The sequence below is a fragment of the Phoxinus phoxinus genome (assembly GCF_949152265.1).
Source record: "Phoxinus phoxinus genome assembly, chromosome: 7".
Taxonomy (NCBI): Eukaryota; Metazoa; Chordata; class Actinopteri; order Cypriniformes; family Leuciscidae; genus Phoxinus; species Phoxinus phoxinus.
Genome location: NC_136882.1, coordinates 7,470,035 through 7,486,497, shown reverse-complemented (window position 1 = coordinate 7,486,497; position 16,463 = coordinate 7,470,035). Strand labels below are relative to the sequence as shown.

The window sequence follows — 16,463 nt, the reverse complement described above, 5'->3', positions numbered from 1 at the left end:
TCTCCTTGCATTAACAGAGATTCAAGTTGCCTTTCTTGATGCGGCGGCAGACTGTACTAAGTTTCAACGGTTTTCCAAAGTTTATAAGTAAATTTGTAAATAAATGTGTAAATGTTAGTAAATGTGGCTAAATTTATTTAACAGAGTAGTATGACGGTTCCCTGCAACTTTTTACAATATTATGTGTGGTAGATGGTGAAAGACCATTCGTTGGATTCGTTGGATTTTCTTGCATTAAGAAATGTGATTCTTGACAATTCTCATGATATTTCACAGACAGCAACATAGTTTAGGCCCAGATCCGGGGCACATCTGGTACATGTAGATTCAACAGTTCCCGGATGTGTGACGACACTATGTTGCTGTCTGGATTGGCACAAAGTGGTGAGCCATGACCCATCTTTGCTTGCAAAGACTGAGACGCTCTTTTTACACTAAATCCCGATTCCCTCACCTATTACTAATTCACCTGCTAAGTGTGGGCTGTTTCCAAAGAGTTTCATTTGGATATTCTATGAGCTTTTCACTTTTTTTGAAAGTGTTAAAGCCATTTACAAAATACAATTAAGTTGTTCAGTGAAAACATTATTATTATTTGTTTATTTGAATAGGGACAGATACAAAAGAAACATAGATTATTACATAAAGAACAATCCGATGCCTGTATCACAGTGTTTATAGCCATGGCTAATTCGCAACACTTGTCCCTAGAAGAGCTTTTAACAGTTAAGATAATATAAGAGCGAAAGAGTAGAAAACGTTTTACAGTGAATACAATAAAATGTCCATAACCCAGTTAACACCAAAAGGTAAGTGTAATAAATAAACACATTCACTGTAACTCACACAGATGAACACCTCAGTTACATATACACAGTTATACATCTCATTTGACATGATCACACTGCTGCTGCTGTATGAGCCAGGCTTTTGTTAGTTTTTTGAAGGTGGACAGTTTAGTTAAAGTTTTTATATTTGTTGGAAGCCAGTTCACAAAAAAAGATGTTTTACAAAATGGAACTTTACAGTTTCCACATGTGGCAGCTCTTGTTGATCTGAAGGGTTCAGGCCTGTTCACAAATTTACAAAGTGGCTCAGGTGCAAGTCCAGACAGACATTTAAAAAAAAAAACGTTATGTGTCTAAGATTAACAAAATTAACAAAGTTTAAGATTTTATGTTTACTTAAAATGTAACAGTGATGGAATCGAATAGGCTTTTTATCTAAAAAATGTATACATTGGAAATCTTTTCTTTGTACTTTTGTTTTGTCAGTTAATTAAATTTGAAAGAGAATTAACAAATCATAGATTCTTGATTTTATTGCATTTTACAGAATGTCACAATTTTTCTTGGTTTGAGGTTGTATATATCATTTATTCTGCTATATGTAACTGCATAAGTGTTCACACCCCAGAACTAGTACTTAGTTGAAGCGCCTTTAGATTTTATTAAAGCACTCAGTCTGTTTAGAAAGCTTGGCACATCTCGTCCTGGGAATATTTTCCAACTCTTCTTTACAAAAACATTCCAGATCTTTTAAATTGTGAGGGCAACTCCAATGTGCGGCCCTCTTCTTTTTTTTCTTTTCTATTATCAATGTTGAAAATGGTTGTGGTCATATGTTTTTCATATGACTGGTCAATCAGACCTTTTGAGCTAAAAGTTGAATAATGACTAAAGTACAATTATGCCTGACTGTGGAATCATGGTCTATACTCTTATAGGATCTAACAGGTAATACAAATGTAATAATAAAAAGACAGACTTAATGTATTTGTTTAAATGCATTTTATTAATGTATTGTCATTTATTTAAATAAATCACAATAGTTATTTTCAAATGCAGAAATTATTGGACATTCACTTAAACATGAGGAACACTGATGGAAACAAGGTTTTGAAATCCTCATAAACCTACTTTCTGCTCGTGAATACTACAGGAAAGACTGATGACTTCAAACTGATTGAGGTAAATCAGAAGACATTTACCGAAGTTTTGGTTTAGAAAAAGTATTGAGATATACAAAGACATTCAAAGAGGTCCTGCAAAAGATAGTGTTAGCGTTTCAAAAAGGAGAGGAAAGGAAGACCCTGATCTCGAAAAGAGCAATTCGGACAGTCTGAAAATCAACGCAGTATATTGATATGTATAATAAATACGTGATTGTGCCTCAGTTAAGGTGGAGAGGAACAAGATCAATCATTAACAGGAGGGGAAAAAAGCAACAACAAAAAACACAAGAGCAAAAAAAATTAAAAGAGCAAAGAGTTGAAAGTCACAAATTACTCCAGCATTTGGTCCAGAGCTAGACAGCAGAAATCTCCACTCGTGATGCTGATGTGTCCCACTGAAACCGTCGATCTCCAGATCTCTCTAGCTCTGTGATCGAGTTTGATATAATACAACGGTTTACTAGTATTGAATACAGTTTGGTGATAGAGTGAATCTTACAAAACCTCTAAAAAAGATATTTCATTTTCCATATTTCAACCCCAAAATCAAAAGAAAACAACTACATTTTAAAGAGAACGAAGGATATTTTAGGACATTTTCTACTAAATGACAATTAACCATTCTTACTTTATTACAATAAAAAAACTGAAACTGAAATACTAAATTAGTTTTGCCTTAATCTGAAACTTACAGGGGAAAATGTGTTCAGCTGTCATGAAAATCAAAAAAGAAAAGAAAAGTATTTTCTTAAATTTTTCTTTTTTAATTTTGGGGATGAACTATGAGCCAGACACCCGTTTGATGAGATTCATCTGTGTAAATGGTTTATATTTGGCTGTGCATAATGAGCCGAGAGTTTAGCACGCTCAGCGATACCTGGATAGAAAAGCAGGAACATTCATTATGGTTTTTGTTTTTGCATGCAAATGTTAAGGCTTCTGGTTGTGGGGCGACAGGGAGGCCTTCTGCTCTCGCACTATGAATCGCACCTACGGTCAACGTTACATATTTGAATTCCAAACAAAAGGCAGAATCAAAGGTTTGCAGAGAGAAATCATTTCATTTCCAAAGAGAGAGATGATTATGGCTTTGCTGGTTTCCATGAGGATCAAGCGGATAGGCGTTGGGCGGCCAGCTCCTCCGCATCGTCGCGGTTCTCGTTGATCTCCGCCAGCGTCCGCACAAACCGGGTCCATTCGTCGCTCCGTGGGATTGCGATTTGCTATGGAGAGAAGAGGAAAAACAGAGTGTAATATGTGAGTGTTTTGTTAAGAGGTGTAAACAGTGTGTAATATGTGAGTGTTTTGTAAAGAGGTGTAAACAGTGTGTAATATGTGAGTCTTTTGTTAAGAGGTGTAAACAGTGTGTAATATGTGAGTGTTTTGTAAAGAGGTGTAAACGGTGTGTAATATGTGAGTGTTTTGTAAAGAGGTGTAAACAGTGTGTAATATGTGAGCCTTTTGTAAAGAGGTGTAAACAGTGTGTAATATGTGAGTGTTTTGTAAAGAGGTGTAAACAGTGAGTAATATGTGAGTGTTTTGTAAAGAGGTGTAAACAGTGTGTAATATGTGAGTGTTTTGTAAAGAGGTGTAAACAGTGTGTAATATGTGAGTGTTTTGTAAAGAGGTGTAAACAGTGTGTAATATGTGAGTGATTTGTAAAAAGGTGTAAACAGTGTGTAATATGTGAGTGTTTTGTAAAGAGGTGTAAACAGTGTGTAATATGTGAGTGTTTTGTAAAGAGGTGTAAACAGTGTGTAATATGTGAGTGATTTGTAAAAAGGTGTAAACAGTGTGTAATATGTGAGTGTTTTGTAAAGAGGTGTAAACAGTGTGTAATATGTGAGTGTTTTGTAAAGAGGTGTAAACAGTGAGTAACATGAGAGTGTTTTGTAAAGAGGTGTAAACAGTGTGTAATATGCAAGCGTTTTGTAAAGACGTGTAAACAGTGAGTAACATGAAAGTGTTTTGTAAAGAGGTGTAAACAGTGTGTAATATGTGAGTGTTTTGTAAAGAGGTGTAAACAGTGTGTAATATGTGAGTGTTTTGTAAAGGGGTGTAAACAGTGAGTAACATGAAAGTGTTTTGTAAAGAGGTGTAAACAGTGTGTAATATGTGAGTGTTTTGTAAAGAGGTGTAAACAGTGAGTAACATGAGAGTGTTTTGTAAAGAGGTGTAAACAGTGTGTAATATGCAAGCGTTTTGTAAAGACGTGTAAACAGTGAGTAACATGAAAGTGTTTTGTAAAGAGGTGTAAACAGTGTGTAAAATGTGAGTGATTTGTAAAAAGGTGTAAACAGTGTGTATTATGTGAGTGTTTTGTAAAGAGGTGTAAACAGTGTGTAATATGAGAGTGTTTTGTAAAGACGTGTAAACAGTGAGTAACATGAAAGTGTTTTGTAAAGAGGTGTAAACAGTGTGTAACATGTGAGTGTTTTGTAAAGAGGTGTAAACAGTGAGTAATATGTGAGTGTTTTGTAAAGAGGTGTAAACAGTGTGTAATATGTGAGTGTTTTGTAAAGACGTGTAAACAGTGAGTAACATGAAAGTGTTTTGTAAAGAGGTGTAAACAGTGTGTAACATGTGAGTGTTTTGTAAAGAGGTGTAAACAGTGAGTAATATGTGAGTGTTTTGTAAAGAGGTGTAAACAGTGTGTAATATGTGAGTGTTTTGTAAAGAGGTGTAAACAGTGAGTAATATGTGAGTGTTTTGTAGAGAGGTGTAAACAGTGTGTAATATGTGAGTGTTTTGTAAAGAGGTGTAAACAGTGTGTAATATGTGAGTGTTTTGTAAAGAGGTGTAAACAGTGTGTAATATGTGAGTGATTTGTAAAAAGGTGTAAACAGTGTGTAATATGTGAGTGTTTTGTAAAGAGGTGTAAACAGTGTGTAATATGTGAGTGTTTTGTAAAGAGGTGTAAACAGTGTGTAATATGTGAGTGATTTGTAAAAAGGTGTAAACAGTGTGTAATATGTGAGTGTTTTGTAAAGAGGTGTAAACAGTGTGTAATATGTGAGTGTTTTGTAAAGAGGTGTAAACAGTGTGTAATATGTGAGTGTTTTGTAAAGGGGTGTAAACAGTGAGTAACATGAAAGTGTTTTGTAAAGAGGTGTAAACAGTGTGTAATATGTGAGTGTTTTGTAAAGAGGTGTAAACAGTGAGTAACATGAGAGTGTTTTGTAAAGAGGTGTAAACAGTGTGTAATATGCAAGCGTTTTGTAAAGACGTGTAAACAGTGAGTAACATGAAAGTGTTTTGTAAAGAGGTGTAAACAGTGTGTAAAATGTGAGTGATTTGTAAAAAGGTGTAAACAGTGTGTATTATGTGAGTGTTTTGTAAAGAGGTGTAAACAGTGTGTAATATGAGAGTGTTTTGTAAAGACGTGTAAACAGTGAGTAACATGAAAGTGTTTTGTAAAGAGGTGTAAACAGTGTGTAACATGTGAGTGTTTTGTAAAGAGGTGTAAACAGTGAGTAATATGTGAGTGTTTTGTAAAGAGGTGTAAACAGTGTGTAATATGTGAGTGTTTTGTAAAGACGTGTAAACAGTGAGTAACATGAAAGTGTTTTGTAAAGAGGTGTAAACAGTGTGTAACATGTGAGTGTTTTGTAAAGAGGTGTAAACAGTGAGTAATATGTGAGTGTTTTGTAAAGAGGTGTAAACAGTGTGTAACATGTGAGTGTTTTGTAAAGAGGTGTAAACAGTGAGTAATATGTGAGTGTTTTGTAGAGAGGTGTAAACAGTGTGTAATATGTGAGTGTTTTGTAAAGAGGTGTAAACAGTGAGTAACATGAAAGTGTTTTGTAAAGAGGTGTAAACAGTGTGTATGTAATATGTGAGTGTTTTGTAAAGAGGTGTAAAGAGTGTGTAATATGTGAGTGTTTTGTAAAGAGGTGTAAACAGTGTGTAATATGTGAGTGTTTTGTAAAGAGGTGTAAACAGTGAGTAACATGAGAGTGTTTTTTAAAGAGGTGTAAACAGTGAGTAACATGAGAGTGTTTTGTAAAGAGGTGTAAACAGTGTGTAATATGTGAGTGTTTTGTAAAGAGGTGTAAACAGTGAGTAATATGTGAGTGTTTTGTAAAGACGTGTAAACAGTGTGTAATATGTGAGTGTTTTGTAAAGAAGTGTAAACAGTGTGTAATATGTGAGTGTTTTGTAAAGAGGTGTAAACAGTGTGTAACATGTGAGTGATTTGTAAAAAGGTGTAAACAGTGAGTAATATGTGAGTGATTTGTAAAGAGGTGTAAACAGTGTGTAATATGTGAGTGTTTTGTAAAGACGTGTAAACAGTGAGTAACATGAAAGTGTTTTGTAAAGAGGTGTAAACAGTGTGTAATATGTGAGTGTTTTGTAAAGAGGTGTAAACAGTGTGTAATATGTGAGTGTTTTGTAAAGGGGTGTAAAGAGTGTGTAATATGTGAGCGTTTTGTAAAGGGGTGTAAACAGTGTGTAATATGTGAGTGATTTGTAAAAAGGTGTAAACAGTGTGTAATATGTGAGTGATTTGTAAAGAGGTGTAAACAGTGTGTAATATGTGAGTGTTTTATAAAGAGGTGTAAACAGTGTGTAATATGTGAGTGTTTTGTAAAGGGGTGTAAACAGAGTGTAATATTTGAGCGCTTTGTAAAGAGGTGTAAACAGTGTGTAATAAGTGAGCGTTTTGTAAAGAGGTGTAAACAGTGTGTAATATGTGAGCGTTTTGTAAAGAGGTGTAAACAGTGTGTAATATGTGAGTGTTTTGTAAAGAGGTGTAAACAGTGTGTAATATGTGAGTGTTTTGTAAAGGGGTGTAAAGAGTGTGTAATATGTGAGCGTTTTGTAAAGGGGTGTAAACAGTGTGTAATATGTGAGTGATTTGTAAAAAGGTGTAAACAGTGTGTAATATGTGAGTGATTTGTAAAAAGGTGTAAACAGTGAGTAATATGTGAGTGTTTTGTAAAGAGGTGTAAACAGTGTGTAATATGTGAGTGTTTTGTAAAGAGGTGTAAACAGTGAGTAACATGAAAGTGTTTTGTAAAGGGGTGTAAACAGTGTGTAATATGTGAGTGTTTTATAAAGAGGTGTAAACAGTGTGTAATATGTGAGTGTTTTGTAGAGAGGTGTAAACAGTGTGTAATATGTTAGTCTTTTGTAAAGAGGTGTAAACAGTGTGTAATATGTGAGTGTTTTGTAAAGAGGTGTAAACAGTGTGTAATATGAAAGTGTTTTGTAAAGAGGTGTAAACAGTGTGTAATATGTGAGTGTTTTATAAAGAGGTGTAAACAGTGTGTAATATGTGAGTGTTTTGTAAAGAGGTGTAAACAGTGTGTAATATGTGAGTGTTTTGTAAAGAGGTGTAAACAGTGTGTAATATGAGAGTGTTTTGTAAAGAGGTGTAAACAGTGTGTAATATGTGAGTGTTTTGTAAAGAGGTGTAAACAGTGAGTAATATGTGAGTGTTTTGTAGAGAGGTGTAAACAGTGTGTAATATGTTAGTCTTTTGTAAAGAGGTGTAAACAGTGTGTAATATGTGAGTGTTTTGTAAAGAGGTGTAAACAGTGTGTAATATGAGAGTGTTTTGTAAAGAGGTGTAAACAGTGTGTAATATGTGAGTGTTTTGTAAAGAGGTGTAAACAGTGTGTAATATGTGAGTGTTTTGTAAAGGGGTGTAAACAGTGAGTAACATGAAATTGTTTTGTAAAGAGGTGTAAACAGTGTGTAATATGTGAGTTTTGTAAAGAGGTGTAAACAGTGAGTAACATGAGAGTGTTTTGTAAAGAGGTGTAAACAGTGTGTAATATGCAAGCGTTTTGTAAAGACGTGTAAACAGTGAGTAACATGAAAGTGTTTTGTAAAGAGGTGTAAACAGTGTGTAAAATGTGAGTGATTTGTAAAAAGGTGTAAACAGTGTGTAATATGTGAGTGTTTTGTAAAGAGGTGTAAACAGTGTGTAATATGAGAGTGTTTTGTAAAGGGGTGTAAACAGTGTGTAATATGCAAGCGTTTTGTAAAGACGTGTAAACAGTGAGTAACATGAAAGTGTTTTGTAAAGAGGTGTAAACAGTGTGTAACATGTGAGTGTTTTGTAAAGAGGTGTAAACAGTGAGTAATATGAAAGTGTTTTGTAAAGAGGTGTAAACAGTGTGTAATATGTGAGTGTTTTGTAAAGAAGTGTAAACAGTATGTAATATGTGAGTGTTTTGTAAAGAGGTGTAAAGAGTGTGTAATATGTGAGCGTTTTGTAAAGAGGTGTAAACAGTGAGTAATATGAAAGTGTTTTGTAAAGAGGTGTAAACAGTGTGTAATATGTGAGTGTTTTGTAAAGAGGTGTAAACAGTATGTAATATGTGAGTGTTTTGTAAAGAGGTGTAAAGAGTGTGTAATATGTGAGCGTTTTGTAAAGGGGTGTAAACAGTGTGTAATATGTGAGTGATTTGTAAAAAGGTGTAAACAGTGTGTAATATGTGAGTGATTTGTAAAGAGGTGTAAACAGTGTGTAATATGTGAGTGTTTTATAAAGAGGTGTAAACAGTGTGTAATATGTGAGTGTTTTGTAAAGAGGTGTAAACAGTGAGTAATATGTGAGTGTTTTGTAAAGGGGTGTAAACAGTGTGTAATATGTGTGTTTTATAAAGAGGTGTAAACAGTGTGTAATATGTGAGTGTTTTGTAAAGAGGTGTAAACAGTGAGTAATATGTGAGTGTTTTGTAAAGAGGTGTAAACAGTGAGTAATATGTGAGTGTTTTGTAAAGAGGTGTAAACAGTGAGTAACATGAAAGTGTTTTGTAAAGAGGTGTAAACAGTGTGTAATATGTGAGTGTTTTATAAAGAGGTGTAAACAGTGTGTAATATGTGAGTGTTTTGTAAAGAGGTGTAAACAGTGTGTAATATGTGAGTGTTTTGTAAAGAGGTGTAAACAGTGTGTAATATGCGAGCGTTTTGTAAAGAGGTGTAAACAGTGTGTAATATGTGAGTGTTTTGTAAAGAGGTGTAAACAGTGTGTAATATGAGAGTGTTTTGTAAAGAGGTGTAAACAGTGTGTAATATGTGAGTGTTTTGTAAAGAGGTGTAAACAGTGTGTAATATGTGAGTGTTTTGTAAAGAGGTGTAAACAGTGTGTAATATGTGAGTGTTTTGTAAAGAGGTGTAAACAGTGTGTAATATGTGAGTGTTTTGTAAAGAGGTGTAAACAGTGTGTAATATGTGAGTGTTTTGTAAAGAGGTGTAAACAGTGTGTAATATGAGAGTGTTTTGTAAAGAGGTGTAAACGGTGTGTAATATGTGAGTGTTTTGTAGAGAGGTGTAAACAGTGTGTAATATGTGAGTGTTTTGTAAAGAGGTGTAAACAGTGTGTAATATGTGAGTGTTTTGTAAAGAGGTGTAAACAGTGTGTAATATGTGAGTGTTTTGTAAAGAGCTGTAAACAGTGTTCAATATGTGAGTGTTTTGTAAAGAGGTGTAAACAGTGTGTAATATGCGAGCGTTTTGTAAAGAGGTGTAAACAGTGTGTAATATGAGAGTGTTTTGTAAAGAGGTGTAAACAGTGTGTAATATGTGAGTGTTTTGTAAAGAGGTGTAAACAGTGTGTAATATGTGAGTGTTTTGTAAAGAGGTGTAAACAGTGTGTAATATGTGAGTGTTTTGTAAAGAGGTGTAAACAGTGTGTAATATGTGAGTGTTTTGTAAAGAGGTGTAAACAGTGTGTAATATGTGAGTGTTTTGTAAAGAGGTGTAAACAGTGTGTAATATGAGAGTGTTTTGTAAAGAGGTGTAAACGGTGTGTAATATGTGAGTGTTTTGTAGAGAGGTGTAAACAGTGTGTAATATGTGAGTGTTTTGTAAAGAGGTGTAAACAGTGTGTAATATGTGAGTGTTTTGTAAAGAGGTGTAAACAGTGTGTAATATGTGAGTGTTTTGTAAAGAGCTGTAAACAGTGTTCAATATGTGAGTGTTTTGTAGAGAGGTGTAAACAGTGTGTAATATGTGAGTGTTTTGTAAAGAGCTGTAAACAGTGTTCAATATGTGAGTGTTTTGTAGAGAGGTGTAAACAGTTTTCAATATGTGAGTGTTTTGTAGAGAGGTGTAAACAGTGTGTAATATGTGAGTGTTTTGTAAAGAGGTGTAAACAGTGAGTAATATGCAAGCGTTTTGTAAAGAGGTGTAAACAGTGGACGATCAGGCTATTCTGAGAGTGAACTGACCCCTGGCTAACACTCCCACATCTCATTCTTCTACTCTATCTGCTTTCATCCCCTCTCATGAGTGGCAGAGGCCCTCTGTGGTCCCTGAAGGGCCCCTCTCTGACAGACTTGTAATTGTGGTGTGTGTCATCTTTAGAGGCTCCGCATGGGCTTTTTACACGACTGTCTCCTGACAGAGCGAGAGTGAGAAAGCCGCCCTTGGAGCTGAAGGTGTTGATGTGAAGTCAGTCTGTGATGTGTGTGTATAGTAAACTCTACTCTCTCACCTCGCCGATGTCGTAGATGTGTATCTGTCCCTCTGAGTCCCCGACGGCGATCTCTCTGCCCGACTGAGACCAGCGCAGTCTGTTCAGAGCAGGACTCCCTTCCACAGCCACGCTGACAGAGGGCACCTGCACACACGCGCGCACACACACATTGAGCTTGACTAATAATACCAATAATACCATTTGTTCAGTCAGTATCTGATCCATCCACATTATTAATCAAAGAGGTCATGTAACAGAAGGACTTCATGCTGATATTTGAAAAATAACTTTCTGTCAGACACATGTTGAACTACAAACAGGACAAGGCTGATCACAACAACCTGTCCTATGTTCATATATTGGTTCAGAGTCCTGCTTGGTAAACCCACAGCCACAGTACTTAAAGTCCCCCTGTGTCTCAGTGATGTTTCATGGCATGTATGCTGTTGTAACCTCGGTGTCGTTGTTGAGGTTCCACAGGTCGATGCGTCCGAGTCCGTCCACACACGCGAACAGGGCGGGATGTACCGGAGACCACATCACATCATAAACATAATCCGAGTTATCCTCAAACGAGTACAGCGGCTTGTTGTTCTATAGCAGAGAGAGAGAAACACAGTCAGCTGAGAGATTCATGAATGGCCGTGTAATGTAATGAGTGTGTATGAATACGTTACCTTGCTGCTCCAGAGTTTAACGGTCCAATCAAAAGAGGCGGTCAGGAAGAGATGAGAGAAATCCACCGGCCCAGTCGCTGTGTGACAGTGAATGCCTGTGATTGGACCATGATGTCCCTCAAACATCTCACTGATACCTGCCCGACTGCTCTCACACACACACACACACACACGATGACAGAGGGTTAATGATCTCAGCATGTTTCCATCAGTCAGGTAACACTTCACATTACTAACACACACACACCGCTGAGTGTGTGAGCTCATTACTGTGAGAGGTAAACAGCCGAGTGAGATGCTGAGAGTGTGTGTAGAGGATGAGATAATCTCAGCATCACAAATGAAGAGGAAACATTGGCTCTCTCAGCTCAGTACAGCACACACAAACACATCTACTATATCCCATTCATAAACAGCTGATTTTCATATCTCTAATTTAAACAAAATTGTGCAGGAACTTCCATTCAGAGCAATAAAGTTTTGGGAGATAACGGATAACGATCATAATATGACTTCTGCAAAGCTCTACAGTCTACAGTAGACACTAAGAACGTATTATAAATAAAAAAGAATATTAATTGACACATTCATTGATCATTTACTTACTATTGTATATATATATATATATATATATATTAGGGGTGTGACGAGATCTCGTGCCACGAGATCTCGCGAGACTAAAGTGTGACGAGATTTCTCGTCGAGTGAAAAGCTGTCTCGCAATATCGCCATAATTAACATAGAATATGCCATAGCTACATTCACATTGCATTACGTTGTACTCCGCGGCACCGGCCGCCTCCACTGTCGTTTTGCTATTGTAAACGTCTACTCTGCTCATCCAGCACGAGTTGCAGTCGCACACAGACTGTGACAGTGCAGCAGGAATCAGTTCACTGATCGCGTTACGATGGTGGACGATTTGTTGCGCAACACAGTGAGTCGATCTGAGATGTCTTATAGGGCGGTTCACACAGAACGTGTTTTCCATTCCAGTGCGGTACTTTCCCATTGTTTTTCTATGTAAACGTCTCGCGCATGACACAGTATTCTAAAAACGCGGCGCTCAAGTTAAAATCAGCTCCCCCATTTCACTGCCAGCGTATCGCATTTTACAAAGCAAAAACGCATTCTGTGTGAATGGCCCCTTATCTTGTAGAACGCGCGTTCAGCACCGCCACTGCGGAGTGAAAATGAAAGTAAAACACGACGCGCGCAAATTAGACTGCATACATACAATAGCCCGTCTCCCAATATCAAACCTATCTCTGGTCTCTGTCTTGGTCTCTGTTTGCACTTTGAATACAGAGAGAGTTGGCCTACTTTGATTATGGTTGCACTTGCACTTAATTATCGTTTGCACTAATAAGAAAAACTGTTGTTTTATAGGCTACTGTTTTTATTTGTATTTTCAATTTGTGGAAAGTAGTTTCAGTTGGAGGTCACACACAGCCTCAATCAGAAGTTCTGGAAGCTCATAATGTACAGTAAGGTCTGAAGAGACCCGTGTGAAATCATACTTGAGAGAAGCCAGTCAGTTGAGTTTGTGGTAAAACCTTTACAGTGCTTCTATATTGTTGTATTTTAATGTATTTTGATAATTCATACTCAAAGTAGAACTGAAATGACATTCATTACAAGATGATTTAGTTACAACATTTCAAAATGCACCTGCAGACTATTTTTCCAGTCATGAATTTTGTCATTGAGGATTTCTATCAAATATTGTGCAAAAATCTCGTCTCGTCTCGTTCTCGTGAACCCAATCTCGTCTTTGTCTTGTCTCGTGAGATAAGGGTCTCGTCACACCCCTAATATATATATACACACACACACATACACACACTATATACTGTAAATATATTACACTAATATTTATCATTCAATTTTTATTCAATAAGTCATTATTACTATTTATATTATTTTATTAATTACTATATAGTAATTACAACAAATTTGAGAACTACGGTGTTCTCAGCGCCGTCAAAATAAAAGTTCTGCGCCCAATATCGGCCACGCAGAAGAATTTATCAGCCAATGCCGATATTTTAAAAATGGCAAATATTGTCTGATATATTAGTCAACCACTAATTTTGTAAAAAAAGAAAATGTTTGTTTAATAAGATTACATGCACAGATCCAGAGATCTCCTGCAGTGAACAGTGTGTGTAAGTGTGTGTATTACCTGCCATGGCGACAGGCTGTGTACACTGATCCATCCTCACTCCCCACCACAAAGTTATTAACGTCACCCAGAGGGAAGGACATGGAGGTGACCGCAACGGATTTAGACTGCTTAAACACCAGCTCCATACTGTCCTGTTTACACACACACACACACACACATCAATAATACCACAGCCAATAGCCTCTCTCACAGATTAGAAATGCACAATTTAAATTCAGCCGGCGTTTTACCAATCATTAACATCTGACACTGTGGTTTGGCAAATGTTTTTGGAAACTCAAGGATGAGTTAATGATATACTAACTCCAAGCTCTCTCTCTCTATGTGTGTGTGTGTGTGTGTGTGTGTGCGTGTGTGTGTGTGTGTGTGTGTGTGTGTGTGTGTGTGTGTGTGTGTGTGTGTGTGTGTGTGTGTGTGTGTGTGTGTGGCTCTCAGTGAGTCAGTGCTTCTGAAGCCAACAAATCACTTCCCTTGGCATTTGTCGGTAAGATTTGTACACAGAGTTCACTATTTTTACTGGTTGAGTAAGCAAGTTGCTTTCTTTGAGTATGATATTATAACTCTGAAAACATGAATTTTTGATGACAAGGGTCATGTGAGAGCAGAGGGAATTGTGGGTACCTGTGGTTGAGACAGCATGTCCAGACTCCAGGAGCACATCTTTCCATCAGTAGAGATGCTAATGAGGTTATGAGCGTTCTGTGTGCCAACCACATTAACACAGTACACTGGGTGCTGGAAGAGAAACAGAAAGGTAAGGTTAGGGCACGGCTCCAGACTGCGAGCGAATGGTTGAATTTTGCGACCATTTTTCCAGCCGGTGCGACCCAAAGTTAAAGTTCAGCAACCACAACGTTGCCCAACATCAAATGGCAAACGAAATTAAAGCGGAACGAGACTGCGCTACTCATTTGTGTTTCACAAACCGTTTATTAGTTCGGACCAATAATTGTGTGACATCGTCACTATACAGCGTTGGGAGATCCAGTTGAGAAATCTATTGAATTCGCCACAGAATAAATATCGCTGCGAGATACAGTGAGAAACATTCAGATTCGGTGCAGAATTCTCTGTTATAAACCATAGATATCAGATCAAACCAGGAGAAACATTGTGCCAAGAATGAACTACCGTATTTTCTGGACTATAAGTCTCACTTTTTTTCAAAGTTTGGCTGGTCCTGCGACTTATAGTCAGATGCGACTTATATATCAAAATGAATTCATACTGACTGAGATTAACCAAGAGAAAACATTACCGTCTACAGCCGCGAGAGGGCGCTCTAGTTAGCGGAGTTGTTCAGAAGCGACACTGAGGATGAAGAGTACAGTGTATTCAGTGTTGTGGAATGAGATCGGGAGCTTGGTGAACTTGCTTACCGGTAACTTGTTGGACTCGCTGGCTAATGTTAATTTAGCCTATACAGCCTCAGGTATATGTTCTTTATGCTATTGTGTCGCTGAATAACTGTTAATGTGTTACGTTAACACGCCGGACACCTATTTAGCCTGTTGTTCTGTGTGCTGTTGTGGAGCTGAATAACTTGCCTTTCCAGATTAAATGTCTGTTCTTGGTCTTGGATTTTGTGAAATAAATTTCTAAATAAATGCGACTTATATTCCAGTGCGACTTATACATGTTTTTTTTCCTCTTCGTGGCGCATTTTTTGACTGATGCGACTTATACTCCGGAGCGACTTATAGTCCGGAAAATACGGTAGTTAAAGGCTTTAAGTCCACAAAACAGCAACATTCACCATGGATTTAATGTAGTAACACTAACCGTAACTACTGTATTGTGACAGAAATAGTCAAACGCTTACGAGTACTACACATCCTTTTCCAGCACTTCAAAACTATATCATCATATTTAAATGTTATTTTTAATGTGATGACCAAAAAGTTTTTTATTCATCCTTCAAAGATTGTCCCCATTTATAAAACTAAAAGTTTCAAGATGTAGGAAAACTCTCACTTATTTAAAAATCTAATTAAAAAGGTTAAATTACCGTTGTAACCAGTAGGTGGCGGCAGAGGACGTTCATTGGCTATGTTCACTCCCTAATATAAATTTTTTTCACTCGTTTTGCTTTTGAATTAATATTCAAGACATTATGAATGATAATAATTAAAGTTAATGTTATCTACACCTCAAATTAAGCTCAGTGCTTTATTGTCAGCCCCTCAGTGTTACCAAATACTTTTTGGTATGCTCCTAAAAAAAATGTTCAGTTAGGGGTTACAGCGCTCCTGGTAAAAACAGTTAGTCTGCAGCTCTGGGTTAGGGTGTCGAAAATATTAAAACAAATGTGAAATATAAGCAGCATTTTGTTTTAGGACATCACAGTATTAATATCTCAAGATTCTTAGACTGCAGCTACTGCTTCGCCTACTTTTCTGTGTGGTGTGTGATGCCATGTACCGTGTGGGCCGCAGCAGAGAGAGGGGTCCTCTGGACAGGAGTGCGCCTGTTACTTCTGTTGTCCCACAGGACGATCTGTCCTGAATAAGTGCCACCCACAACCAGGTTAGGATGAAACTTTGCAAACGCTGCAGACATGACCGCAGACTACAGGAGAGAGAGAGAGAGAGAGAGAGAGAGAGAGAGAGAGAGAGAGAGAGAGAGAGAGAGAGAGAGAGAGAGCAGATTTCATTTAGACTTTAATTTGTATAAACATTGATCAAATATAGTCAAAGGCAGGGTCAGCTGTACTTGTTTGCCACGTGAGAACAAACCTTATTTGGAAGTTCAAACTTACTGGAGTGACGTGAAAACAAAAACTCATTGGTTCTCAGACATCAAACAAGCGGATTTGAGCCTTCGTTTATCATATTTGATGTGCTTCATGACATGTATGTGTTGATCAATGCTCATCACACTCTCCAGTTCACCAGCCCCAACACACTCAGCAAAGAAGATGGTAAAAGTAACAAGTCCAAACATCTGAGTGTTTGTGAATACTTGTGGAGTGTTTTTGCATCTGTGTGTGTGTGTGTGTGTGTGTGTGTGTGTGTGTGTGTGTGTGTGTGTGTGTGTGTGTGTGTGTGTGTGTGTGTGTGTGTGTGTGTGTGTGTGTGTGTGTGTGTGTGTGTGTGTGTGTGTGTGTGTGTATCCGGTCCTGAGGGCAGCACATGTGGTTCTACTCAGGCTATCCACACCGGATCACCTCGGGCCAAACACACACTGAACATACAGTAACACTCAACAAATACA

The 16,463-nt window shown here is 37.2% G+C and overlaps 1 protein-coding gene across 2 annotated transcripts in view; it reads right to left on the bottom strand.

Annotated features, from left to right (window-relative positions):
• Positions 1-1,782: 1,782 nt before the first annotated feature.
• Positions 1,783-16,463, bottom strand: part of dync1i2a (dynein, cytoplasmic 1, intermediate chain 2a) — a 114,440-nt gene continuing 99,759 nt past the window's right edge. For both annotated transcript variants that reach the window (XM_079619805.1, XM_079619806.1), the window contains 7 exons: positions 15,672-15,818; positions 13,872-13,985; positions 13,248-13,381; positions 11,063-11,207; positions 10,839-10,979; positions 10,404-10,529; positions 1,783-3,177 (listed from right to left, as the gene is read on the bottom strand). In XM_079619805.1, the coding sequence (XP_079475931.1) occupies positions 3,064-3,177; positions 10,404-10,529; positions 10,839-10,979; positions 11,063-11,207; positions 13,248-13,381; positions 13,872-13,985; positions 15,672-15,818 (921 nt within the window). In that variant the 3' untranslated portion in view covers positions 1,783-3,063. The remainder of the gene's footprint in view (positions 3,178-10,403; positions 10,530-10,838; positions 10,980-11,062; positions 11,208-13,247; positions 13,382-13,871; positions 13,986-15,671; positions 15,819-16,463) is intronic.